This window comes from Nesoenas mayeri (assembly GCF_963082525.1).
Source record: "Nesoenas mayeri genome assembly, chromosome: 3".
Lineage (NCBI taxonomy): Eukaryota > Metazoa > Chordata > Aves > Columbiformes > Columbidae > Nesoenas > Nesoenas mayeri.
In genome coordinates, this window is record NC_137544.1 from 116,393,580 (window position 1) to 116,419,613 (window position 26,034).

General features: G+C 41.4%; 2 protein-coding genes across 2 annotated transcripts in view; one reads left to right on the forward strand and one right to left on the reverse strand.

The window, feature by feature from the left end:
* Window positions 1-13,293, forward strand: part of JAG1 (jagged canonical Notch ligand 1) — a gene marked incomplete at its 3' end in the record, with an annotated part of 34,490 nt that extends 21,197 nt beyond the window's left edge. Inside the window, exons 6-26 of the mRNA XM_080342467.1 lie at window positions 2,220-2,350; window positions 2,650-2,769; window positions 3,222-3,335; window positions 3,883-3,996; window positions 4,817-4,930; window positions 5,334-5,380; window positions 5,915-6,088; window positions 6,575-6,725; window positions 7,245-7,409; window positions 7,891-8,004; window positions 8,650-8,763; window positions 8,874-8,987; window positions 9,112-9,228; window positions 9,735-9,762; window positions 9,862-9,947; window positions 10,772-10,885; window positions 11,131-11,240; window positions 11,322-11,558; window positions 11,727-11,858; window positions 12,311-12,461; window positions 12,836-13,293. Coding sequence (XP_080198593.1) covers window positions 2,220-2,350; window positions 2,650-2,769; window positions 3,222-3,335; window positions 3,883-3,996; window positions 4,817-4,930; window positions 5,334-5,380; window positions 5,915-6,088; window positions 6,575-6,725; window positions 7,245-7,409; window positions 7,891-8,004; window positions 8,650-8,763; window positions 8,874-8,987; window positions 9,112-9,228; window positions 9,735-9,762; window positions 9,862-9,947; window positions 10,772-10,885; window positions 11,131-11,240; window positions 11,322-11,558; window positions 11,727-11,858; window positions 12,311-12,461; window positions 12,836-13,293 — 2,905 coding nt within the window. The remainder of the gene's footprint in view (window positions 1-2,219; window positions 2,351-2,649; window positions 2,770-3,221; window positions 3,336-3,882; window positions 3,997-4,816; window positions 4,931-5,333; window positions 5,381-5,914; window positions 6,089-6,574; window positions 6,726-7,244; window positions 7,410-7,890; window positions 8,005-8,649; window positions 8,764-8,873; window positions 8,988-9,111; window positions 9,229-9,734; window positions 9,763-9,861; window positions 9,948-10,771; window positions 10,886-11,130; window positions 11,241-11,321; window positions 11,559-11,726; window positions 11,859-12,310; window positions 12,462-12,835) is intronic.
* A 7,419-nt stretch (window positions 13,294-20,712) lies between these two features.
* SLX4IP (SLX4 interacting protein) overlaps window positions 20,713-26,034 on the reverse strand; it is a 74,178-nt gene continuing 68,856 nt past the window's right edge. The window contains exons 8-9 of the mRNA XM_080341385.1: window positions 23,944-24,053; window positions 20,713-22,476 (exon numbers count right to left, since the gene is read on the reverse strand). Coding sequence (XP_080197511.1) covers window positions 21,663-22,476; window positions 23,944-24,053 — 924 coding nt within the window. The 3' untranslated portion in view covers window positions 20,713-21,662. The remainder of the gene's footprint in view (window positions 22,477-23,943; window positions 24,054-26,034) is intronic.

The window sequence follows — 26,034 nt, forward strand, 5'->3', positions numbered from 1 at the left end:
TTCTCTTTCTAAGTCTCTTACCTCCCACTCACTGCCCAGACATGCACTAGTGCTCTTATTTACTTAAGGTGCAACTTTCCCACACTTGATTTGCATAGTCTTGAAACAATGCTGTCCTTCTGGTGCTTTCAGATAACTTCTGCTTGCCAAGTTAGACCAATATCTTTAAAGTGAACACAGAAACAAGATTTTATTTTCTTTTAAGTTTTGATGAGTCATATAGCCTGCATGTTATAAATGCAACAGGGTTTAAAAATAACATCCCGGCAGAAACTGCTCTGGGTTCTGGTACAATAGACAACTTGCAAACATTCTTAAAATATCCTTTTCCCTTTTGGTGAGAGTCACTTTCTTTAATGCAGGCCAGCCAACAAAACCATATTTACTCATGAATCACTATACAAGAAAAGTTAACTTTGAATTTCTCACGAGAAACTGCTGCAAGAATTATTACCATGAATCTTGTTCTGGAATTGATATCTATTTTTTAAAAAAATGCCCATAGCCTTTATCCAATTTTGTTTGTTATGCTTTGAAGCTGATGTTTGAAGAAAGTCATATCTTTGGCTAAAGCCCATGGCTCTTTGTGTGTTTTTCTTTTAATTACTTGTTTCTCTTTACACTCACTTTAAAGAAAACAAAACCCACCCCTTTGATTTGATAGAAAGGAGTAAAATTCTCATTTTGGATACCTGTTCTTGCAGGTCAGGTCCCTTAATTTTGCTTGTGTGCAACCTCACAGGCAAGTTGCTTTGAATTGCAATACAAATTAAAAGGGTACATTCCTAAATTTTGATCTTAGTACATTCTTATTATATTCCCCATACAGAAGGATTTTCCAAGAGCTACTTGAGAGAGGTGGCTTTGCCTGATCTAGTTTTCTTTCCTGTTCTTTGCACACAAAGACACATAAGTTGGACTAGTGCTTTTTTGTTTTCTTCTTGTCAGAATTTCCCATTGACTTGGAATAGACTGCTATAGAAATAGCTATTAAGAAAAAAATTAATTAGGATGCAGTCTGTTACCTGAGATATTTAGAAGGGAAGTCGGACTTACCACTAGCTGTGTGTGATTACCCGTTGGCCTGATCCTCCTGGCTTTTTCCCATGAGAAGAAATTGCCAGTAGAAGAATGGTGGGGGGTTTTATAAATAGAAAGCTTAGCTGACTTCTGTACGGATGAGGTTTGTTTTCATAATTTAGTGACGGCTTAGTGCATAATTGCTGCTGATCAATTACTCTCAGGACCTGTTAATGAAATACAGTACCTCAACAAACCCTTGCTTTTCATTTTCAACTTGTTTTCCTTGCTTCTATCTATAGATCCACTTTAATTTGAAGAATCCTTGGTCTGCCTTGCTAGTGAGAACTAAGTGAAGCCAAAATGAGCGTTCCCTTAAGGAAGCTTTACTTTAACATCTTCCTTTTAAGTACAGAATTCAGGTAGTTCATTGATAGTGGCAATAAATCATTTAAATAATAGAAATTCCTCTCCAGACATGAAAATAGTTTCTCAGGATTGGATATGTTTTAGTCAGTCCCTGAAAAGAGGTTAATATGAATCAGACTCTGAAACAAACAACTGAACAAGCTATAACAACTGCTCCTTTTTGAACACACACAAAATCCTGATGTGTGCTGTTTGCTTGTATCTCTTCCTGTGGCCCAGTCCCTGCTTGCCGTGTGTCTTCTAGTTCAGAGTAAAATTAGTTTCTGCTAAAGCACGAGGAGTTCTCTGCTCTGCTACTGCCTTGGAGGGCTGAGAGTTGGTGTTAATGGTTTTATTAGCAATCCCAGTATGGCTGAAACGCCTGGAACCTTGTATTCATGAGGATATCTGACTTTTTCTTCCCCCTCCTCCATTTATAAAGCACCCTGTCAAAGTCCAGAGATTGATTTGTAGTGCACACCCACCCTCTCTGCCACATTTGTGTGAGGCTCCAAGAGTATTATTGTGCTGAATGGCCCCATGCTGGTTCTCTCAGAACAGTTATTCTTTTGTCAGGAGACCGGCTACAGAGACCTTGGCAAAACTACTAAAATGTTTGTTTACAAGAAACTATCAAACAAACCTTGAACAGCTTCTCCCCTCATCCTGCCCTTCTCCCTCACCTCCCCAGTCTTTCTCCAAGCTTTGCAGTTCCACGCTTACATCTACGCAGAACGATTCTAATGGGTTTTTAGGCTGTTTCCTTACTCTGATTTTTCTTTTACATGAAGGTGTCAGTATGGATGGCAAGGCCAGTACTGCGATAAGTGCATTCCACACCCAGGATGTGTCCATGGCACTTGCATTGAACCATGGCAATGCCTCTGTGAAACCAACTGGGGTGGTCAGCTCTGTGACAAAGGTATGCTAATCTTCTGGATAGCCAAGTGTAACACTTGAATTTTAACACCGGCAGGCTTAGCTAGGAGAGCGTGCACATAAGACTGAGTGAGCCTCCTGAAACATGGTGGGAGTTTTTGCATCCTTCAGCTACTTCACGTTGCCTCCTCTGCTGTTCCAGTGTTGTTAGCGTATGTGCTTAACTTTGTCCTGTCCTACTTGTGTGCAGATGTATTCTATAAAATAACAGAACAAAGCGTGCTTGCGGTGATGTTTCTGTTGTTTTCCAACCATGGCTTTAATGCTCCTCACCTCTTGCAGATCTGAACTACTGTGGAACTCACCCTCCCTGTCTGAATGGTGGTACCTGCAGCAACACTGGCCCCGATAAATACCAGTGTTCCTGCCCTGAGGGCTACTCGGGGCAGAACTGTGAAATCGGTAAGTGTCTGATGCAGCCGCTGAGCTGCCACTTGGCACTTAATTCTTGCCAGCTTTTAATGGCTGGTTTGGGATATATTTTATAAGATTAGGGAAAAGTCAATGTATAATATTAATTATGTCTGGGCTCACTATAAAGATCCAGATTTGCTTGTTCATGCTTTGTCATGAACAGTTGAGATCTCTGAACATGAGCCTTCTGCTCACTGGTGAGATTCCTACCAGTTACCTTGGCCGGCTCTGACTCAGACAGGTGCAAGTGTGTGTGGTGATGAGTTTGGCAGGGTAGATGATTTCCTGCTGGCCCGGAGTTTTTGGTTCGCAGTTCTCACGGGAGTGCAGTACATGAAGAGTAATGAAGGTGTGTCCGGAGTAGAAGCCTGTGGAGGGACCAGGGGTAGCTTCTCGTGCTATAGTTTCTATAGGAGTGATGTCCTTCTGTCCCGGTGCAGCGGAGCATGCCTGCCTCTCCGATCCTTGTCACAACGGAGGAAGCTGCTTAGAGACGTCTACAGGATTTGAATGTGTGTGTGCGCCTGGCTGGGCTGGACCAACTTGCACTGATAGTAAGTCCTTTCAAATTTGTTTTAAAAATGTGCTAGTTTTCCTGGTTTAGATCAGTCTTTCTAACCCCTGATAAGCTTACAGGGCAGCCTGTTGAACCTTTCCTAGCCTTAGCATTGGTTCCTAGAAGCCATTTATACCACACTGCGCCTCTTCTCCTTCACACCAAGGTTTTTGTTAAATGCAAGGTGACAGAAAGGCCAGCGGCTTCATGAAAGAAGCAGAACACTGTATTTTAGTAGCATTCTGGCAAGTTGTTAAAATACTGTTTTTAAGAGACTTGCTGGATCAAAATCTGACTTCCAGTTGCAAAAGGCTACAGGTGTAAACTTCTTCCCCTGTGCTTTGAACCCCCTTTCACACTATTATCATCCTTAAGGGAGGCTTTTGCTGAAACCAGAGTAGACATAGAAATTCCAAGCAGAAGTCCTGTTGTCTTCCTGTTCCTATGGGCAAATCCAAGTAGCAGCAACTAGTTATAAGATATGCCAGTTACTGACATTGCTCATTTGGTAACAGAGCTCAGCCTCTCCTTATTCCACGTTACAGATATTGATGATTGTTCTCCAAATCCCTGTGGTCATGGAGGAACTTGCCAAGATCTAGTTGACGGATTTAAGTGTATTTGCCCACCTCAGTGGACTGGCAAAACGTGCCAGCTAGGTGAGAAATGCTTTTCTCTTCATCTGATGTTGCTCTGCAGTGCTGGGGGAGATAAATGCAAGAGGGATCATAGCCTAGCAGGCAAGGGCAATGCCCTTTGCATTAGACACATTTATAGTTATGAAGCCTATGGATGTATTCTGCAAACTGAGAATATTTAAGCGTCAGTGTTTGCAGGACAGGGGTCTCAAAGCATAATGTGGCTTCCTTCTGTTGTCTCTTTGCTGATGCGTGCTAGCAGTTGACAGAAATAGTTAACTAAGCCGAGCAGCCGGTCCCGTAAATGAGCCGAAGTGGGGAGGGTGCGTGTGTGTGCCTCCCAGTCCTGCCCCCATGTGTATTTCTTCCTTTAGCCTGTGAGAAAGTTGCTGTATCTCTTCAGCCATGTCACCTCCTCCAGACCAGGGAGTTCACAGCTGGGTTCCAAAATGTGGATGATCTCACGGAGCATGAGCTGTCTGCATTCTTCACACAGCGCACTAATCCCAATGGCTAGGCTGCAGCACTTGGCCTTCAAAACATTCAGCTGAGATGTGTGTGTGTGGGGGGATGTCGGTCTTAATGAGTGGCTGGGTAATTATCAAATAATTAGCGTAGCCTGTATGTCCTAATTGCAGAGAAATTGAAAGAGACTTTAGAGACTGATGTATGATTGACTTTTGTTCGTTCAAGTCACGCTAATCCATGCTGTATACTACAGGTTCCTGTAGATCTGAATGAACTGCTGATTATTGCTGTGAAAACTGGCTGTAGGCTTTTTGTTTGAATTCTCTCCCTGCCCTACAAGCCCTGCATTTGGCCATTTACGTTGTTTTTTCAGATGCGAATGAATGTGAGGGCAAACCTTGTGTCAATGCCAACTCCTGCAGGAACCTGATTGGCAGCTACTATTGTGACTGCATTACTGGCTGGTCTGGCCACAACTGTGATATAAGTAAGTATCTATATCTTTGGGTTTACTAAAGGCCACTTTTGAGTATATATGTGCATATGCCACTGAGTTCTAAGCTCAGATTTAAACAGCAGGCAGAGTCCCAGCGGCTGATGTTTTTAGAAAGGGAGTAGTTGATGTGGAATGAAAATATACACTTTTATCAAACTCATTAGTCCATAACATAGCTATATTCTGATAAAGTGACTAAAACAATGATGTGAAGTTTCACTGCCTCTAGTAGAAGAATCGCAAAAGGTTCCCACCCATTATAATAACCTTATCTCAAGGAAGGCATGCAGGAAACTTGACAAAAGGTTTATCTAGCTGCAGTTTCAGAGAGACTTGAACCCTGTTTCTAGTGTAAATATATTTCTGCCTTCTAACCACGCTAATTTTATTACAGACATTAATGACTGTCGTGGACAATGTCAGAATGGAGGATCCTGTCGGGTAAGCTGTTCTTGTTTTATTTTGGTTTCCCTGAAACTTGCAACAGTAACTAAAACATTTGAGTCTAAACACGAATAGTGTGGAAATTAGCAATTAGCTGTTATTAATTGTCATTGTTTTGAGCTGGGGGGAGGGGCTGTGTCCTGCTATGGCATGTCAGGGTATGTGTGTGGAACAGCAAGGGCAAAAAATATAACTGCAATAAATGAGTCATTTTCACTGCCAGTGTCACCAGGGAATGGGCTGGTTGTTGTGCAAACTACCTGCTGTAAATGGAGATATTCCACTTGCAAATGTGGATTAATGTATCCTACTTGGAAATTAAGAAAGGAAGCCAGTGCTGGTGTGTTTGCGTGTGTGTTTATTTTTTTCCCTAAATATTGTTGCCTGATTTTAATTCAAGCTAGTTTCTTATGTTGGTATTGAATAGCATAAGACAATATATTTCTTTGGACTTTTTTTTTTCTCTTTAGTAAGAATATATCAAGAGGGAGGAAAAAACCCTTAACTCTAAACTTTCTTGTTCCTTCCCAGGACTTGGTTAATGGTTATCGGTGTATCTGTTCACCTGGCTATGCAGGAGATCACTGTGAGAAAGACATCAATGAATGTGCGAGTAACCCTTGCATGAATGGGGGTCACTGCCAGGATGAAATCAATGGATTCCAATGTCTGTGTCCCGCTGGTTTCTCAGGAAACCTCTGTCAGGTAAGAAGCATGGGTGAAAGGCCGGCCCTCCGCCAGCAGCATTCCTGCCAGCGCTCTGGATCTGTATGCTGAATGCCTCGCATCCACTCAACCGTGCTATAAAGTTGTACTTGATATCGCTGTCAGTCTGCCAAGAAAGTGCTTGATTAATATATATTGGGGGGGAAAGAAACCAACAGAAAGGCCTGACGGGCTGCTGAGGATTCTTTTTGTTAAACAGACTGCAAGCGTGTGTGTGTCAGGTTTTGTTGCGTGCTAACTATTAACTTTCAGCGGCTGTTTAAAATCAAGAGTGCTGTCTGCTGAAATAGTTACGAGTCTAACTAAACTCTGTGCATTATGAACCATTCATTGAGGCAGCAGATAAAGAGGTCAGATTCCACAATGTCTGCCTGTCATAGTGAGGGAAAGCTATGATAAAACTTCTGTTTCACTCAACCTTCCCCCTCCTTTTTTTTTTTCCTCCCGTTTTATTTCTTCTGACAGCTGGACATAGATTATTGTGAGCCAAATCCTTGCCAGAACGGTGCCCAGTGCTTCAATCTTGCTATGGACTATTTCTGTAACTGCCCTGAAGATTATGAAGGGAAGAACTGCTCCCACCTGAAGGACCACTGCCGCACAACTCCTTGTGAAGGTTTGTGTCACCTCCCAGGGAAACAGGAACGACTGGCAAGAGTTTCTGCCGTAACACAGCTCCAATAATGTGATCAGTGGAGTAGCTCTTCATAAAGTGGGTGAATTTTGCCCTGTGCCTTATGCCTTAATCGGTTTGAGAAGATGAGCACAATTTGTTAATAGCAGGTATTTGAAAGACAGCGTTATATCAGCGTGGACAGACAACACATGCAGCAAACAGCCTGCTTTGCTGAATTGATTCCAGGCCATGGATGTGGTCCAGCAATCCTCACATAAGATGCTGTGATTATTTAATGCACAAACACTTGGTATAGTCCTTTTAGTTCAAAGCAGCGAGCATATTTGGCATTGTTAGTTTTACGGTTGGATTTGATGACCTTAAAGGTCTTTTCCAGCTTCAGCGATTTTTATATGTATGTCTTTTAAACATCCATTGCTAGAAATTAAACTGTTGCTGTTGGCTTAAGGAATCCGATAGAATGAGCAATCCTCACGCAGGTCTCTGCTTTTCCTACAGTAATTGACAGCTGTACTGTGGCAGTCGCTTCCAACAGCACGCCGGAAGGGGTTCGTTATATTTCTTCAAATGTCTGTGGTCCTCACGGAAAATGCAAGAGCCAAGCCGGCGGAAAATTCACCTGTGAATGCAACAAAGGATTCACTGGCACCTACTGTCATGAGAGTAAGAGCTAAAAAGATTATGTTTTACTGTCCCCTGCTCTTTTTGGAAGAAGATTCCATCCTTTCCTCCCAGACTGCTTGAAAGTTTTCTTGTAGCACAGTGAACCTTGGAACTGCTTTAACTTTTCATATCCCGCTTGGGCGAGGCAGATTGGAATTTGCTAGGCCTTGGGGAAAGGTCACAGTAATGAACCTTCCGGCCTTGAATCGTATGTGTTCAAAAACCTTATGTATACAAGGTCTGAGGTAGTTAATAGTCGGGTTTAAAGTGGATCTTTTTAATAGTAATTGTTGGGTGACAGGCTCATCACTTTGCATTGTTTCTCAGCTATTTCTCATCTTGCTTATAACCCTTCTTCTCAAAAGAGTCTTAAAAACATAAGTAGCACCAAATAGTCTGCAGTAAGATGACTTCTAGTAGCTGTACTTCTAGTTTGACTTTTTTCCTTCTATTTTTCCCCTTCTCCTTCACAATGTTGCAGATATTAATGACTGCGAGAGTAACCCCTGTAAAAATGGTGGCACTTGTATCGACGGCATCAACTCCTACAAATGTATTTGTAGCGATGGATGGGAAGGAACGTATTGTGAAACAAGTAAGTTTAACCATTCTTCAGCACCCAGAGAGAGCTCTTAGGAACACAGGAGGCAGGAATGGCTGGTACTGTCTTTAAGGCAATAGAGAGCAATGTACATTGAACATGAACTCTGCTTCTGAAGTCGCAGAGGACAAGATGTCCTCTTCTTTTCCACTGGGTCCCAGACTTCTGTATCAGAACTAAACCCAAGTTACAAAGCTGGACTTGGAGTAGAACCTGTCTCTCCTGCTGTTCAATTTTCTTCTCTACCCTTTGGATAATTTCTGTAAGAAACCCTTAGCATTAGTACACAGTGTTAGGAATGGCGTATCTGCATCACACTTGCATTTTGTCAGTCTCAGGAATGGAAGAGGACTGAGAACTTGGCTTCTGTCCTCTGACTGATAGTTTATGGATTAGGCCTTTTCACTTCTTGTTTACTAAAACAAGATGACACACAAAATGAAAACAAACTGGAGGAATGGGGTGGAATATTCTTCCTCCCTATAATAGCACTTAAAGCTTTAAAAGACTGTCTTAAGTCTTTAATCCATGATGGAAACACAGGCCAAAATTAGGGATGGGATATGTACCTTTCAAGCATTAAGTGTTGTCAATTCTGTAAACACTGCTTAGCCTGTTTTCTCTCCTTAAAATATCTAGATATTAATGACTGCAGTAAAAACCCTTGCCACAATGGAGGAACTTGCCGAGACTTGGTCAACGACTTCTTCTGTGAATGCAAAAATGGGTGGAAAGGAAAAACTTGCCACTCCCGTAAGTTCAGCATTTCCAAAACATAACAGGCGTGCTCTGTTTGGCTGCTTAAACTTGTTGCGTTGCATTAAGAAAACACTGGTATTAAGGATGGTTTGGGTTCTTTGCAGGTGACAGCCAGTGCGATGAGGCAACATGCAACAACGGAGGAACTTGTTATGACGAGGGGGACACGTTCAAGTGCATGTGTCCTGCAGGATGGGAAGGAGCCACTTGTAATATCGGTAAATATCACCCATCGTCACTGGGAAGCAGATGCAGCAGCAAATCTGCGACCTCAGTTTTTCCTCCTGGTTCGGTTTTGACGGCTTGCTAACAACTTAGCGGCAAATGTTGTTTGTGTTACAGCGAGGAACAGCAGCTGCCTGCCAAACCCCTGTCACAACGGTGGGACCTGTGTAGTCAGCGGGGATTCGTTCACTTGTGTCTGCAAGGAGGGCTGGGAGGGACCCACGTGTACTCAGAGTAAGTCGTCTGGGCTTGAACTCTGCCAGAGTGTTGCATGATGAGAACATTAGCTCATCCTGTCGCCCTTGGAGTCAAGATTGAAACCAGAAGGGGAAGCTTGTTTGATGTAGGCTTTAGCATCACCTGAATCTTTGTTTTTAATGACTTTATGTGATAGAGCCTTGACCTGGGCATGAGAAAGTTGCAAAGGAGCTAAGTGGAGACAGATGTTGTCTTGTTTTCTCCTGCATTCTTTTTCTACAATCAGCTCTGTCTGCTTCCACTTTTTTTCCCCCCGTTAGGTTCTTTACAAGGATCTCTTCCTGTGTACATGTGTTCCACAGTGTAGTTAACAAATTTTGTGGTAGAAGCCTGGAATCAATTTTGTAGAGAATTTCAGCATATTTTTGTTAAAGTTGAGCTAAGTGTAACTTGGGCATTAGGGGAAGTTTGCTCATTCTTTACTGACGGTAGAGCTGCATTAGCCAACGTCTGCATATCTAATGTCTGTCTTTGCTTTGCAGACACAAACGACTGCAGTCCTCATCCTTGGTAAGTTTAATATGTTTATCTTTCATCTATTTTTGTTCTTATAGAATTCTAGATTCTCTGTAGCAGTTTTTTAATGTGTATAATGACTTTTCTTTATAGTTACAACAGCGGCACTTGTGTGGATGGAGACAACTGGTACCGCTGTGAATGTGCTCCAGGCTTTGCAGGTCCTGACTGCAGGATCAGTAAGTGTTTCAGTGGCACTCTGCCTTGATATTTTCTTTTTTTGTGTGTCACTTTAATCTTGTTGCGAGACAATCATCTTAATTAAGTGGTAGATCCGATTAACGATAGATGTCCTGTGTCTTCTGTATCCGTACCTAGATCTGTAGCAGATGTAGGGAGGGCAGAAATTGCCCTGAAAATGAAAAGCAATCTGAAAGTGTGCTCAGTTGGGTTCGAAACCTCTTGGTTCAGTTGAGTGGGCAAAATGCCCTTCAGGGTAGTCCTTCCCAGTTAGAATGTGCTTGTGTGGCACAGGTTGCTGCTTGAGATGAAAGTGTGCCAGCCAAAAACCTTGTCAATTAATAATCCACCGACAAGCCCTGAGGTGATGTATGCACTTCCCTGTAATTTAATAATAATTACAGGTAGGAGGACACTAACCCTTTTTTAATAACAGCCAGGGAAATAGAAGTTTCATAGTAGCAATACAACTGGAAAGGGGCTTAGTGTTGTCATCAGTTGAAGAATCTCATAGGGGGACAACACTGGAGCAAGTCAAAGGAGAGGAAGTGTGTTTGTGTGAGAAAGAATGCGTCCTTGCCCTTGAAAAGCTTAAGTGGCTATAGGGGTCAGGTTTTGATCTTTGTTAGTACCACACAGCAGAAACTTCAAAGAACCTGCTCTGGGATTATACCAGTGCTGCTAATAAGAATCTATCCCTGAGTAGATGCTAGAAAATGAACACAAAGCTCCAGCAGGCAAATCTCGCATATTTTCTTTTTTTTTTCTGACAAAATAAAAGATTCTCTAGAGTAATATGTTTTTCTTTTCCTTCCCATCACAGATATCAATGAATGCCAGTCTTCACCCTGTGCCTTTGGAGCTACATGTGTAGATGAAATCAATGGGTATCGCTGCATTTGCCCGCCGGGTCGCAGCGGTGCAGGATGCCAAGAAGGTACCTCCAGCTGGCCCTGCACTTGTAGTGACATCTGTGTAATCACACGCTAATGGGTTTCTGGTTGGATGGGGCTTTGGAGGGTGCTATTTGTTGTTTTAAAGCAAGTATCTTTATTGAAAAAGCAAACTTAGCACTAAGTTTTGATGAACTCAGGAAAGTTGTGAGTTTTTTTGTTTGTTTGGGCTTTTTTCTTCACTTTTTTTCCTATTTTGAGTTTCTAATTCCATTCAATCTCTCTTCAGTTACAGGAAGGCCTTGCATTACCAGTGTTCGAGTAATGCCGGATGGGGCCAAGTGGGATGACGACTGTAATACCTGTCAGTGTTCGAATGGAAAAGTCACCTGTTCGAAGGTACAGCCGCGCTGTGGTTTGGGTTACACTGTCTCCTGGCCCGTAACCAGCTGTTACTCAGCGGTATTTATACTTCTCTAGGTTTGGTGTGGCCCTCGCCCTTGTGTCATCCACGCCAAAGGTCACAACGATTGCCCAGCTGGCCACGCGTGTGTTCCTGTTAAAGACGACCACTGTTTCACTCACCCGTGTGCTGCCGTGGGGGAGTGTTGGCCTTCGAATCAACAACCTGTCAAGACCAAATGCAATTCTGATTCTTACTACCAGGACAACTGTGCCAACATCACCTTTACCTTCAACAAAGAAATGATGGCACCGGTAAGTAGCAGCTCTTGTGTCCGGAGAAGAACAAAATCCAGTCTGGAGGGAATTCCGCCTCCTCCTCCCTGAGAACTCTTACTTCAGGGCAGTAAATAATGTCTTATATCTGTGTGTTTGCGTGCATACATATTAAAAAAACCTAAACGCCTTTTTTATATCCTCCAGGGACTTACCACAGAGCACATTTGCAGTGAATTGAGGAATCTGAATATTCTGAAGAATGTTTCTGTTGAATATTCCATATATATTACCTGTGAGCCTTCGCAGTTGGCAAATAATGAAATACATGTTGCCATTGTAAGTATTCCTGGAATATTTTTAAATGTCTTCGTAGTTAATTGCTTGGATATGTGTGCAACATGTGGACTTCATAAAAATCGCAATTCTTGGCTTTGTCAGCACTTCTTGTGGTTTAGTTTCCATCTCAATTCCCTTTAAGGACAGGGAAGAAATCCTTGTTACATGTGCATACCTGAAAGTTACCATCTGGTGGCAACTTTAAGAGGGGTAGTAAAGCATTTTTCTGTTGAGCGCTATTTTTTGGGGGCTTTTTAGTTTTCTTTTCAAAGACGGAGGACAAAAATTCTGCATTATTAGTTTCTGTCTACAGCTCTGGGGTTGGTTTGTTTCTGCTTTGTTTAAGTGTTAAAAGTACCGAGAGGCTTAACTGATTGTGAAAGTTTATAAATAGCGGATTACCCGCGCATCTGATCTGGCACGTGGTATTAATTGTTTGACTTCTTCCATAGTCTGCAGAAGATATAGGGGAAGATGAAAACCCAATCAAAGACATCACAGATAAGATTATTGACCTTGTTAGTAAGCGCGATGGCAACAACACGCTAATTGCCGCAGTCGCGGAAGTCAGAGTGCAACGGCGACCGGTGAAAAACAAAACAGGTGAGCGTTCCCTTGTGTCCAGAACATCCTATGCTTGCCCTGACTACAAAAGCCTTTCAAATTAAATAAGTGGTGTCAGTTTTTAGCTTTCCATACAGCAGCAGACATGCTGGTATCTCACTGCCAGCCACAGTGGGACAGGGCAGCTGCTGCTCCCTCTGAGCGGTGGGACAAAGCCATGACTTGGCTTTGGAGTCCTAAACTCGCTTCAAACACCCTGTATCCTAAAAAAGTCAGGATTACCCTTATATTACATTCTGGACCCCAATGAAAAAATAAGGCTTAAGAATGGAGATTTGGGGCTTTTTTTGTCAAAAGCCTGGATGGGAACACTTGGTTTGCAACAGGGGTAACTGGTCTCGTATCTCTTCCAGATTTCTTGGTGCCGTTACTGAGCTCGGTCCTCACCGTAGCCTGGATCTGTTGCCTGGTAACTGTTTTTTATTGGTGCATTCGGAAGCGCCGAAAGCAGAGCAGCCACACTCACACGGCGTCCGATGACAACACTACCAACAACGTAAGGGAGCAGCTGAATCAGATCAAAAACCCCATCGAGAAACACGGAGCGAATACCGTTCCAATTAAAGACTACGAAAACAAAAACTCTAAAATCGCCAAAATAAGGACACACAATTCAGAGGTGGAGGAAGACGACATGGACAAACACCAGCAGAAGGCCCGATTTGCCAAGCAGCCAGCGTACACTTTGGTAGACAGAGATGAGAAGCCCCCCAACAGCACCCCTACAAAACACCCAAACTGGACAAATAAACAAGACAACAGAGACTTGGAAAGTGCACAAAGCCTAAATCGAATGGAGTACATTGTATAGCAGTGGGGTGCTGCCGTGCAGGGCCTTTAAATATCATTATAAAGGCACTCAAGAGCTTGTAGTTCTTAAACTGTTGTGTAATATTTGAGTCTAAGGCTATTATTTACTTAGAATCCCTGTGTTAATTTAAGTTTTGACAAGCTGGCTTACACTGGCAAGGATAGTTGCTGTGGTTGGCTGGAAAACCAAGTGCTGCATTTCACATCTATGCAAAACTAGTCAAAAGTGCCCTCGTGTAAATTCAGCTGTAGCTGATACATCATGGAAACCTTTGCTAAGGTATCACGTAGCCTTATCACTCCTCCTTAGTGTTCTATTGTTGTTTTTTTTTTCCTGCCAGATGTCCCAATTTCTACAGTTGCTTTAGAATAATACATTTTATTTATATTTATTGAATTTGAGTTTTTTGTATATTGGTTTTATGGTGACGTACAACTAGTTCTGTATTTGAAAGTGCCTTTGCAGCTCGGAACCACAGCAACTATCACAAATAAGTTTATTATTTATTTTTTTATTGTATTTTTGTTGGGGGCGGGTGGGGGGAACTTGTCAGCAGTTGCTGGTAAATGAAGAATTTAAAGAGGAAAATGTGTCAAAAATAGAAGTTTGTATAGATATGTAAATAATTCTTTTTTATTAATCACTGTGTATATTTGATTTATTAACTTAATAATCAAGAGCCTTAAAATATCATTCCTTTTTATTTATATGTATGTGTTTAGAGTTGAAGGTTTTTGATAGCATTGTAAGCTTGTGGCTTCTCTATTTTGAATTTATTTTCTCGTTACATGTTGCCTATATGCCAAAACTAAGGTGTTCTGAAATAGTTTATTTTTAATAGGATGGGCTTTCATGCCTTGATGCTGGTTTTTGTACAATGTCAAACGTTTGAAACACCTTCCATAGTATCACTCTAAGACTATTTGTAAGTACTGACTGAGGCAGTTTAGATAATTAGACTAGAACATTTTGTTTTGCTGCTTTAGACTTGAAAAAACGAGTGACAGGCAGATAACCTGCTAAAGAAGCGGTTTAAGGGAACAAAACTGAGCTATTACTTTATGTAGATGAAATGTGAGTGGTTGCATGTAATTAAAATATCCAATTAGCGTGTGAAGTTGGAAACACAGCAATCTTCTTTTGTAAATTCTGATTATTTTGTTTTTCTCACCATGAATATGTAATACTGAACCACTTGTAGATTTGACTTTTTTTTTGTAATCTACTGCATTTAGGGAGTATTCTAATAAGCTAGTTGTTGAATACTTGAACAGTAGAATGTCCCGTAAGATCACTGTGTAGGTTTGCCATAGATTACACTGCCCGCCTTAACAAGTGAGGAAATCAAAGTGCTATTACGACGTTTAAGATCAAAAAGGCTTATTATAAACATAGTCATCTCGGTGGTTAACCATTGAGATCATGAAGATTCCTTGTATTGTGATATTAGTGTTATATGAAAATGCATCTTTGATGTGTTGTTCCTGGCAATAAATCTTGAAAAGTAATATTTATTAAATTTTTTGTATGAAAACATAAAAGAGCGTGGAGATTATTGAGCTGGAAGGTGCTCCTGGACTAGTCAGTTGTGCAAAACCAGCGGCAGGTGCCGGTTTATGTTTCCAAGACCTGCTGCTGATTTGGGTGAAGTCAGTTTTATGGTTAGATGGTGACAGGTACCCCTCTGGCTCCGAATCAAAGCGGGCAGGGGTTCGGGAGCCCCGTGGCCCTTGTTCTGGGTGTCTTTTGGCAAATGTTCCCTCCATACACCCCTGGGAGGGCAATGATGTGACTGGGGTTGTGCAACCAGTTTAGTTGCGTGGGCCAGTGAGCCACCACCAGATCCAAACTGCTGACCCAGATGGGAAGGGATCCATAGATCACACTGATTTCCAAAGGGTAAAAAATGCTTTGTAAAGCATAAAATAAACTCTTAAGATACTCTATATAAAAAATGCTGCAGTATGAATACAATGAACACTTAAAAGACATACTCTGTTCTGTACCTTCTTTACAGCTCTCTAAAAAAAAAGAATGAGTAAAATCTATTTAGTGGTAACTTGATATTTCAACCTCGCTTTAAAAGGAGATTTCTAACTACTGTGAAATTGGGGGCTGCTCATACCCTTCAAAAGCACTGGAGAATCATCAGTTACCACCTGCTGAATGGGAACTCAACAAGATCAGCTCCATCTGACCAATAATTCCTCATCAAACGCATCCCATGAGTATTTATTCCCCTTTGTTCCCTGACTTCTACAATGTGCAATAAAACAAACCCATTGTGTCTAAAACTGCCACTTAAAGATAATAGAATCTTCCACCTCCCTCAGAAGTACAAAGTGCTTGTCTGTACTTCTAATGTTAAATGAACTATCTTCCTGACATCTACTGTTCAGCCAGGTCTCAAACCCGATGATGCAGAAGCCAACTACCTCCTCTAAAGGACAGAAACATTTAGACATGAATCTGTAGGAATAAATCTAGTCCTGGGAACATATATTTGACAGGCAAGGCAAATTCTAATTACAGACTTAATATACTGACAAAGCTGTTTAGCTCTCTGAAGATTCCATGTATAGCAAAACCTGGGTACCTCAAGCTTCAGAACTTGTCAAAGCCTTAGGTGCACTGTTCATGTCTTCATTTCCAGCCTGTACTGTATTGAACACGCAGAGGTTTTGTTACCGCAGGGTTCCTCCGTATACAACCTGTTTTTCCCATTTAACATTTCACCGCTGCCTCATTGTGTTGTTAGAGCCACACAAATCATACAGGGGGAGGGAAGAGAAATGTTTTCCACCATCGTGAAAATAAATAGAAACATGAAGTTTAAGGCTTTCCCATTAGAATAGCAAGGCACATTTATTTTTGTGAAAACGATTATACTTTGCCAGTTCACAGTTTACCACTCTGGGAAGATACGTTCTGTTTAGTCAGGAGAAGTTTCCCGCTGCCGGTGTGGGTTTGTTCTTGGGATGCTTGCTCATCTAAGAACCGAAAAATGCGCGTTTCCTGAGCTGCCATTCAAACATAGAAGCTTTAAAAATTATACAAATCCCTTTGCAGCCTGAGCTTTGCTGTGCCCGCAGCTCATTGAACCTGCCCGATCTGGGTTTGGTTGAGCTCGAGCTGACAAAGCCACATCAAAGCCGTGGAGAGGTCTGACGGGGAGGTACGGAGTGAAAAGGCGCTGACGGCGCACGTTCCATCGGCCGGGACGCCAAGATATTCACATCACGGGGGGAACGAGCCTTGGGAACAGCTATTTCTGCATCGCTAAGAGGAGCAATGACAGCCAGGTAGTGCTTGGGTGGCTGAAGTTGAGTGAGCGACCAACATCATTTGGTTTAGGACCCAAACATGGGACTGGGATCGTCAAGCAATTTCACTGATGAAGCTGTTTTGAACAAGTCACAGGGCAGAGGCTTTAATGTTTTTATCTGTATATGCAAAAAATCAGAAGTTCTGACACGGGAAGTGCCCAATTCAGCCTTTTCCTCCTCAGAAGATGGAAGTGATTGCATAAGCTCCCCCTCTCCAGCTAAACAGAGCCAAGAATATTTAAGTCTATTTAAGAATTTTTCAACTTCCTTTTCTTTCAGTATTGACACCAGTGGCCACCGTGATTACTGTTTCCCAGTTTGCTTTTAAAGGTTCCCAAAAAAGGGGAAAACCCAGTAAAATAGCTGATGAATTCCAGTTTGTGGGGAGGAGGAGGAAAGCGGTGACGGTTGGGCACCGGCTGGAGGTTCGGCAGCGCTGGAGCGATGCGGTGTCAGCCCCAACCCACAGCTTCTCTCTGATGTGCAAATTGTTTCAACCAGTTGCTCTACAGGGTGGAGAAAGAAATCTCTATTCTTTTCATTCGAGTGCTATGAGATCATATTAACATTAAAAAGGGGCATGTCCATCTCTGGAGTTACAGCTCAAGACACTTTTCTTTAGAGATCTGATGCAGATATCAAGACAACAATTATTCTGGCAGCAAATATAGAGCTAGATTTCCAGTTCCTAATACTGAGGTACTATGTCTCAATTATACTAAAGGATCCAGCTTTGACAGAATGGGAGCAAATCACGGAATTCTCATTCAAAAAAGGTTCTCACAGGAACCAATTCCTGGCTCTGGAACAATTGAAAAGGACAGTAAAGGAGGTGGGACAGGGGATATTAATTCCCTGGACAGGTTACAGCTGAAATGCCTTTGTGACACTGCATCATTCTCACCACTCTTTTACGATTTCTCGGCACAAGCCAACACTGAACAATAAGTCCCCATGTAAAAATGTCACCTTTCTGCGACTATAGAAACAACAAGGTCGTGCACTAGCTGGTTCAGTTTTAATTAGAAATAAAAATAAACTAAATTATCAAATTAAATCAAATACAAATAAGATCGTAAACAGGATGGGAGAACTGTGTTCACAAATCCTTGAAGGATTAGATGAGAGAATATGCAGTACGTTGCTTTACCTTGAAGGAATTGCTCACCCCCAGTGCTGCCCCACCGTCAAAATCAGCATATTCATGTCCCTCCCGGGCTGAGCTGCTTTGATATCCTGGTGATGAAAGGCTGCGGGTGCTGCTCCCCGCCCCACACTTTGCGTTCACACCGGGTTTTGGGTGCTAGTTAATGCTTATTAGAGAAGAAAAGAGCAGAAAGCAAAAGAAGTGAGGAGTGCCTTTTATTAAAGCTAATTTCTGAGGCCAACCCACACATCCCACCGCTGGTTCTGATCCAATTCACTCCGTTTGTTCAAGCCTGCATGAGAGTCTTTTAATGCTGCATTAAACCTTTTCTTAGATACTGATATAGGAGAAGAGATAACTACTTGTAACGCGCAATCTGGGATACTCTAATGACATTGGACATCTTTCTTATTCCAATTGAGAACAACAACTTATTTCCTCTCTCTTTTTCCTTAAAAAGAATCCATTTTCCACTCAAAAGCCAATGAGAAGATGATATAAAAATGTCAGTTAAAACTCAGCCAACGCGACCCACATGAAGAGCGGCGAGAGGGAAGGCAACGCACGCTGACAAAATAAAGGCTCTTTAACACCTCACCTGGTCAAAACTCTCGGTAGCAAGGAAAGGTTTAATCCTTAAAATTTTCCTCTTCTGTTAGAAATAGGCACTCTTGAAATTATTCAAATCAAGGGTAACAAAGAACTGCACCTATGCAATGGAAATAAGGTGCTAACGCACGCTCCAGACCCTGCTATGCAGAACCACCACCTGACGGGGAATATCAGAACCAGCACAAAGTTAATGACTCAAAGTAACTCTTGCAGTGGTTAAAACCTTCCTGCCGATCAGCACTGGGCAAGGGAGATTTTACATCAGCCGGCTTCCTCTTTATAATTAAATACGTACAAGGCCGGTCTAGCTTTTGATGTGTGTTTAAACACAAAAGTCCACTAAACAAATATTTTTAACTACTTTGATGTAAAGAATAATGGAAACGATAGTCTGCACACAGGAGAAAGTGCTTGGCTAGGAAAGGGCTGTTTCACTATCAGCAAACAGCACCGAGCGAATTAACCAGATGATTCATTAAAAAGAATGGCTAGTTTGGAATAGCAGTTATTTCTCTTTAAGATATATATCTGTCTTTTTCAATGTAAGCTCTGCATTATGGGCTTTAGCCAGTCTCAGACCTTCACATACTTCAGAGCAATGCAAACAAGCTCTGAAAAAAAGTACCACCAAATATAACAAACCAAAAAAACAACCAATCAAATAAATGGTTTCTGTGCTTCAGTGCATCTTTGGAACTGAACACTGTCTTAAATATTTATTACTTTTAATAGAATGGCATGCTAACTTTAATTAACATTAGCTCTGAGACTAATTGTCAATTTTACCCCAGCCCAGTTTCCAGCTTTTATGATGTTCCCCATCAGACCCATGATCTGGGTGCAGGTGGATTGTAGATAAACACAAGGACTGAGAAGACAACCTTGGGCTTAACGTACAGAGATAGCAGAGGCATTTGGTAACATGGTCTGGATGTCACAGCCTCACACGTCAGGTTTGCAAAAGGGAGACTTTTCTAGCACCCAAAATGAAGAGTTTTGAGCAGCGACACCATCGCAAAACCAGAAATGCCCATGAATTCAAAGCTTTTCCCTGAATAACCACATTTCTGACAAAGTCCACTTGCCTTTATTCTGAATATCTCTAGGCCCTAATGCCTTTAATGAACCTAACCTCACATTGTTACAAGATCACTGCTTTAAAACATGGATGTTCCCACGCCAGAAGGAACCAGAATAGTAAGTAACATCACAAAATATCCTAAAGGCAAAATCAAAGTGTTCTTAGCTAGAGGGACAAGGATTGAATCTGCCCAAGTCACCTCTGGAGGTACGACATTCATTTGTAAGGATGCATGCAGGTACGTTATTCAGTTCCGATTAAAACTTAATTGTAATTATAAGGTTGAACTGTATATAATAACAGTATGCAATGATACAAAATATATGTGGTTGCTCTCTGGTTTCTAATACTTCGGTGGATTTGGAGAGTAGAGAGGCAAGAAGGAGAGGAGCTTCAGAATCCCAAACTGTCAGCAGTGATAGTTTGGGGGGTTCCTGCTCAAGAACATCCCCAACTTTCACAGATACAACCGGAGTGTTTCCCAGTTTAGAAAACCAAACACAAGGTCTTTTTCTGCACAGGAGTGAAATGAAAAGAACTGATTTTGTAAACTCAGCATGTGTCTGTCACTGCATAATCCTCCAAACCTGCTGTAGGTATCTGTTACAACCAGGAACATCCTGAGAAATTCACAAAGATCTAAGCAAAATAATCGAAAGTTGTACCTGCAGACTGGACTATGTGCTTGTAACACTTTTTATCAGTTATTCACTGCGAGCACTTAAAGAAGCCATCCTGAAAATGTATGCTAAAACTCCAATATAAACTGTTATGCTATTTTAATTACACTTATCTTTGTAACAAATACTTATTTAAATATCCTTATACCTCTTTTAAGTCCATAAAAAAGGTGCTTTTTATTCCCTTTCTGGCCCATAGAGAAGACACCAGTAAACATACCTCAGATTATTCTCAATTCAGACCCATTTGCAGCTTCAGTTTTGCTCGTTCCTAGGAAAGACTTTTTTGCAGAGCCAAAGCCTGGTAAGCATTAGCAAGCTCCCTGAAAAGCGCTGGGAGAAACAGCACACAAACAGGCTGAAAGAAAAAACAGAGAGAAAATGTATTCTAGCAGGTATATAGAATCTTTTCTACTTCTTGCAAAAGCAGAAACTGTTTCTAGCAGAAAGATGCTGTTCAGTTGACGGTATCTTTCTGTCCACTGCCGAGCCATAAACTCTCATGAGGACCTGTATTAAAAATTGTTTGGCATGAAATGTCTGTGGTCACACAGGTTTTGAGAGGATGTGCGAAAATTGCTTATAATTTTATTTTAGACATTTTTTAAAAGATAAGCATGAATTAAAGTTACATTTCCTTAGCGCATTAGAGTACAAAAGTAGCATTAAAAAACATTGTGCAATTAAAAGTCACCTCTGTCTTAAAATAAGAAATAACTTGGGTATCGCTAACACCCGAAAAACACTTTGCACACAAATGGAGCCTGATTTTGAAACATGAATGCACAAAGATATGCATATATGGTTATATATGGACTTTTCCCAGTCTCAATGCTTGTACATCCAGGTGACTGAATGCATAAAATGAATCTTCCTTTTTCCAAAGACTGAATGCATGATCACAGCTTGGGTTAGAAATCAGTGTTCAGATCAAACCTGCACAAGCAAAAACTATAGTTCTTTGAGATCCCACTGAAAAAGTGTGTCTTAAATTATCAGCAACATTAGACCCCGGTGAAAGATTTATTTGAAATAACCTTAATTGGCCTTACCGTTGTAAGATCGTACGAATAAACCATGAACTTCCCAACACAAAGAGACAAAGGATTCATTTTTACTGGAATAAACTATGTGTTCAGAAACAAGCAAAACATTGAATAACTGCAGCTGCTAACAGATCACAAAAGTGACTTTTGTGTCATTAGCTGATAGGACTTTTTAATCGTATTAAAACATACACAGATCTAAAATTTTGCTTAGTAAATATTATAAGAGGTTTTTCTTTCTATAAATAAAACACTGCTTTGTAGAATATTTCTGTCTAATTCCTAAAGACTTAACAGAATTATCTCCATTACAGTCCCAAATGACTAAAATACTTAATTAAATTGGCTTTAAAATTTTTATCTAATTTTGACGTTTTATTTATTTTGATTATTTTGAATTGCTTCCTACTTTTTGCTTATGCTTTCCGAACACAAATGTGCCTGGTCACTCATGCCACCGAGGTAACATTTCAGACTTTATGATTTCTTAAGCCTTCGCAGTTTTAACTTCCTGAGACCATTTTCAGCTTCTTTTTTTCTTTTTTGGGTAAGCTTCTCCGAAAACACAGGCTGCGGTTCTAACCAAGACGGTGGCATCACAGGCAATTCTTTAGTGGTTACGTTTGGCTCAATTTTGTGTGTCTGTTCTATGTTGTTCCTCACAGAAAGAGGCTGGGAGAGGTTTCTTCCCAAAGTTAATGACTCCTTATCAGATACAATCTTCGTTGCGTCTTTAGAAAACAACCTGGAATTAAGTGGGGTCTTCTCCTCCAGGAATGAACCTAAACCACCATCATCACGCTTACTCATTTCTGGATTGCTAGGAATTAAAGGAGCCCCTTCAGAGGATACTTTTTGAAAATGCTCTAACTTTTCTTCAGAACCACAGCTCTTTCGTTGAGCCCGTGTTTGGGTCGCTTGTTGACTTCGTTTTGGACCCAGCAGTGCTGACTCACAGCTACAAGGAGGGTTCTCGCTTAGAAGACTCGACTTGAACCGCTCCGCAGAGTGAGGTTGTTGCTGGCTGCCAACATCAGCTGGCTGTTTCTGATTAACATCATTTTCCAGCTCCAAAACAGGAAGCTCCAAGCTGCTTTCAGCTCTATTGATGCAGCCCTTTAGCTGTCCCACGCTCCGACATTTCACTTCAGGCTGAGGATGGAGAGAAGTCCGACAATGGCTCTTGCCGGTCTCTGTCTGCGAGTCTGCTGAGCCAAGATACACGTTCGTAGAGCCCTTGCTGGTTTGAGGTTTGCTTGTGCTACTTTGCTTTGTTTTCGTCCTTTTCACACTGCAAGAAAAAGGAATTTTGGGGTTTTTTTAAATTAAAAAAGAATCTTTGCTGCATTAATCAGCCCTTCTTGCAAACTCTGAGACACCACTCGGGCAACCCTCTTTCTGAATGTGGAAAAAAACCCTGTGTATCATCTTGACAAGCAGTAATGTTTGTTTAGTGTGGATAATATCAAGCGTTATCCATCCGATTTTCCACTGCACTAGAGGAACCCTATTAATTAATGACTCAGCCATGAAGGAGATCACATTCTATTCTAAGAGGCAGAACTGGATTCATTACAGATGTGAAAGGTCAACACTGTATAAGTATATTGAATTCCTTCCCAAACTGGCTAGATAAAATAGTATTTCCTAAGTGCCTAAATGATTACAAACCATTCCCATATATTTACATGCATAATGTATATCTCAAGAATAGAGGGGGCAGGCGGGGAGAGGCAGTGTGCGCCTCTCTCTGTGTGAGAGTTTCTAATCTCTATTTTAGAATGTTCCTCTGGAATTTTTCCCAGGACATTTCAAAGCGTTACTTTAGAGTTAACCACTACTCATCTAGTATCAAGCCCATTCATCTGGGGAGTACTTAGGTAATGCAAGTAGATGATATTCTAAGAGGAATTATAGAGGAAGATGGGATCACAAGGGACCCGATGGAGCATCAGTGCATAAATGCTCCTCAGCAGCGTGTCACCTACAAATCTGGACTTCACATGGGCTTATGCACAAGCTCTGAAGCTGTCTATGTAAGATTTTGAGTCTAAAGATATTACTGTGGATCCTGCCACGCTGCTCTGTCAATGCAGATGTTGAGCTCCTCAGAAAGAGGGCTCTTCCAAAATAGGTAGAGCTGGCATCCCTCCAAATCTAACCTCATTTCTAAAGACAATGCAGATGAGACAACAGGGGTAAAGAGCTGCCAGGGTTCACAGCTAATTCCCAATTCTGCAGTTCATTTGGGGCTGCTGGCAGCTTGAGCAACCAAGAATGGCCTCATGGTACAGCACAACACTAGGAAAACATTCAGCTCACCAACCAACCCTCCCCATCTGCTACAGCGGGGACACCCTTGAACTGTGACCAAAGATCCAGACTAACACCATGATACACTGCAGACTCTCCAAATGAACAAAGAAAATATGTTTGCAAAGTGTTTTTCACCAGATTCAAATATCAGATATTTATTTTGGCTCCGAGCTTCATTCAAGGAAAAAACACCCTGTTTTGATTCTGCCTAGTGCTATGTGAGATCTCTACGTGGGTTGTAATAGCTTTTTTCATGCTGTACAAAACAAGGACGATTGCTTTATGTGCTCATCCACACTAGAGTAGCAGTCTCTTAGTAATTTAAAATAAACTTTTGTAAAGAAGTTTATATTATTTGAAATTTTATTACATAGGCTAGGTTCTCTTAATCTAAATTTTACCAGATTACAAATTTAACACCTTAGAGAGAATAGTGACATACATTTCTTTCAAGATGTCTTGCTTTATCTGTTCATTCAGACTAATCTTAAGCTTCTTGTTCTCAGCAGATTCAGTAAAATATTCAGACGTCCCATTGGAAAGTTCTTCTTTCTGCTCCAAAAGAAAATACAGGTTTAAAACATGACACATCAAGCTATGATTATTCAACATAAAACTCCATTTCTAATACTAAGACTTACAGATGTTCTTTATTATTTTAATCTGAGCTGCCTAAGAGAAACAAAATCATTTTTAATCTTTTTAATATTTGGGAGTCTAGTCAGTTCCCTCCCCTTTCAGACTCCCAACGAACATATTTCATATGCTAAAATACACCACAAACAAATAAGACTGTAATGTAAAGGATGTAGCTTTCCAAACCGTCTGAGGAAACTGTTGGCAAATATTTGACATCTTTGTGGCTCAAACTGTGACAAATGCCAGGAATCCCTCTTGCAGACAGGAGCATGTTTGTCAGTTGTTTTTTTTCTGAAGAGACTGACTGGCGCAGTGGTCTATACAATTATTCTCAGAAGAATTCCCATAATTTTCCATGCTTACCAAAAAACATACAGAGCGTTATTTGCTCAGTTAAGGAGGCAAGGGTTAAAACTTTAAACATGAACATTCAAACGCTCGCAGCTTGTAGTGGTTGGCTACTATGGGACAACAGGGGAATTCTTTCTGGTCTCAGCTAACAGCAGCATCGTGGTTTTCTATAATATGAGATTGGGGCAAGAGGGAGGGAAGGAAAACACTCCTTTTCTTCAAGCTGTGAGCATTTCCTTTCGCAATGAAACAATCTCAATGAGAGAAGGGCCATTTGCTGACTTCACTATCAACTACTTCAAAAAAAGTATTATCTGAGAGGCTATGGGGAGGGGAAAAAAACATGTGCCAAAGTCCAGAAGAGAAGAGGCTTTGTGCATCTCCTTTTCTTTGACACGATTTCTTAAATCAGCCTGCATGATGCAACTTCTGATCGAGGCTCAAACATAGGAGGTGCTTACTTTGACTACTTCTTGCTCTGCACTATGAATTTAGTACACTGGAGCCAGGCGGTATGAAAGAACCGAAGAAAGTAGAGGAAAAACTGCGGAGGCCAAAGTGTGTCCACGACCACTGCCTGGAACACCCCTCAGGAACCCATCGCTTCTAGGGAATTAAGCCCTCCCCCTTTTTATTTGTATTTCTGTTTTAAAGGAGAGGGGGTAAACCTCACAGCTCTTTCTCAAAGAATAAGCCAGTTCCTGTTTTGTAAGCAGAAAGAGGGTAGTCAGGCAAAGAAATAAAGCCATTTCAACAGTTTAACAAAACCCTTACAGCTGTTTTGAGCCTTCCTTCCAGACGCAAGTTACGCAAACATTTTTGTGTGCATTGAGAGATGCAGGAGGTTCTGTCCACTCATGCTGCAACACAGCGGGCAGAAAACACACGGGACATACATGCAATGTGATTTCAACCTCAGAAATCAAGCCTAACTAGTTTAATCTGAGGGATTAATTGCTGCTTCTATTCTTGTTAGAGGTATGGATTCCCCTCATTTGACTAAATACATTTTCATATTTTGTAAACTATTAAAGAGGGGAATGTTATTAAGATAGTCAACGGCTTTGCTATTTTCAAGAGAGGACAAAGACTCTGTACTGTAAAGTCTGTAGAAACTATTCTGATTTCCAGTAACATTCAGACTGAAGGATCTTGCACAATCGTTCTGCATCAAAGCAGCCGGAGCGCACTCTTATGTGGCCAGAGAACAGACACACTCTCCTTATTCTGCTTTATGGTAAGGCTAATTCTCTGAAATGTTCAGTCCTCAACTGAGGACATCAACATGGCACACTGGGGCAGGACCACCAGTCCGCTAAGGCAATTTGTGTAGATGTGGTAAAAAATGGGTGGAAAATAGCACTTTGTACAAAATGCAGGAGGACTTGGGACAGTTCCTGCCCAGCCAAACTCAGCGCTGCAGATAAGCAATAAAGCTCAATTCTGACTTGCGACTGGTTACGGATGGGGCACGAGCGTTGCCTGGAGTGTAGCGTTACATCACGGTATAAAGAACAGACCCCGGAGAGAGGCAAAGATGACG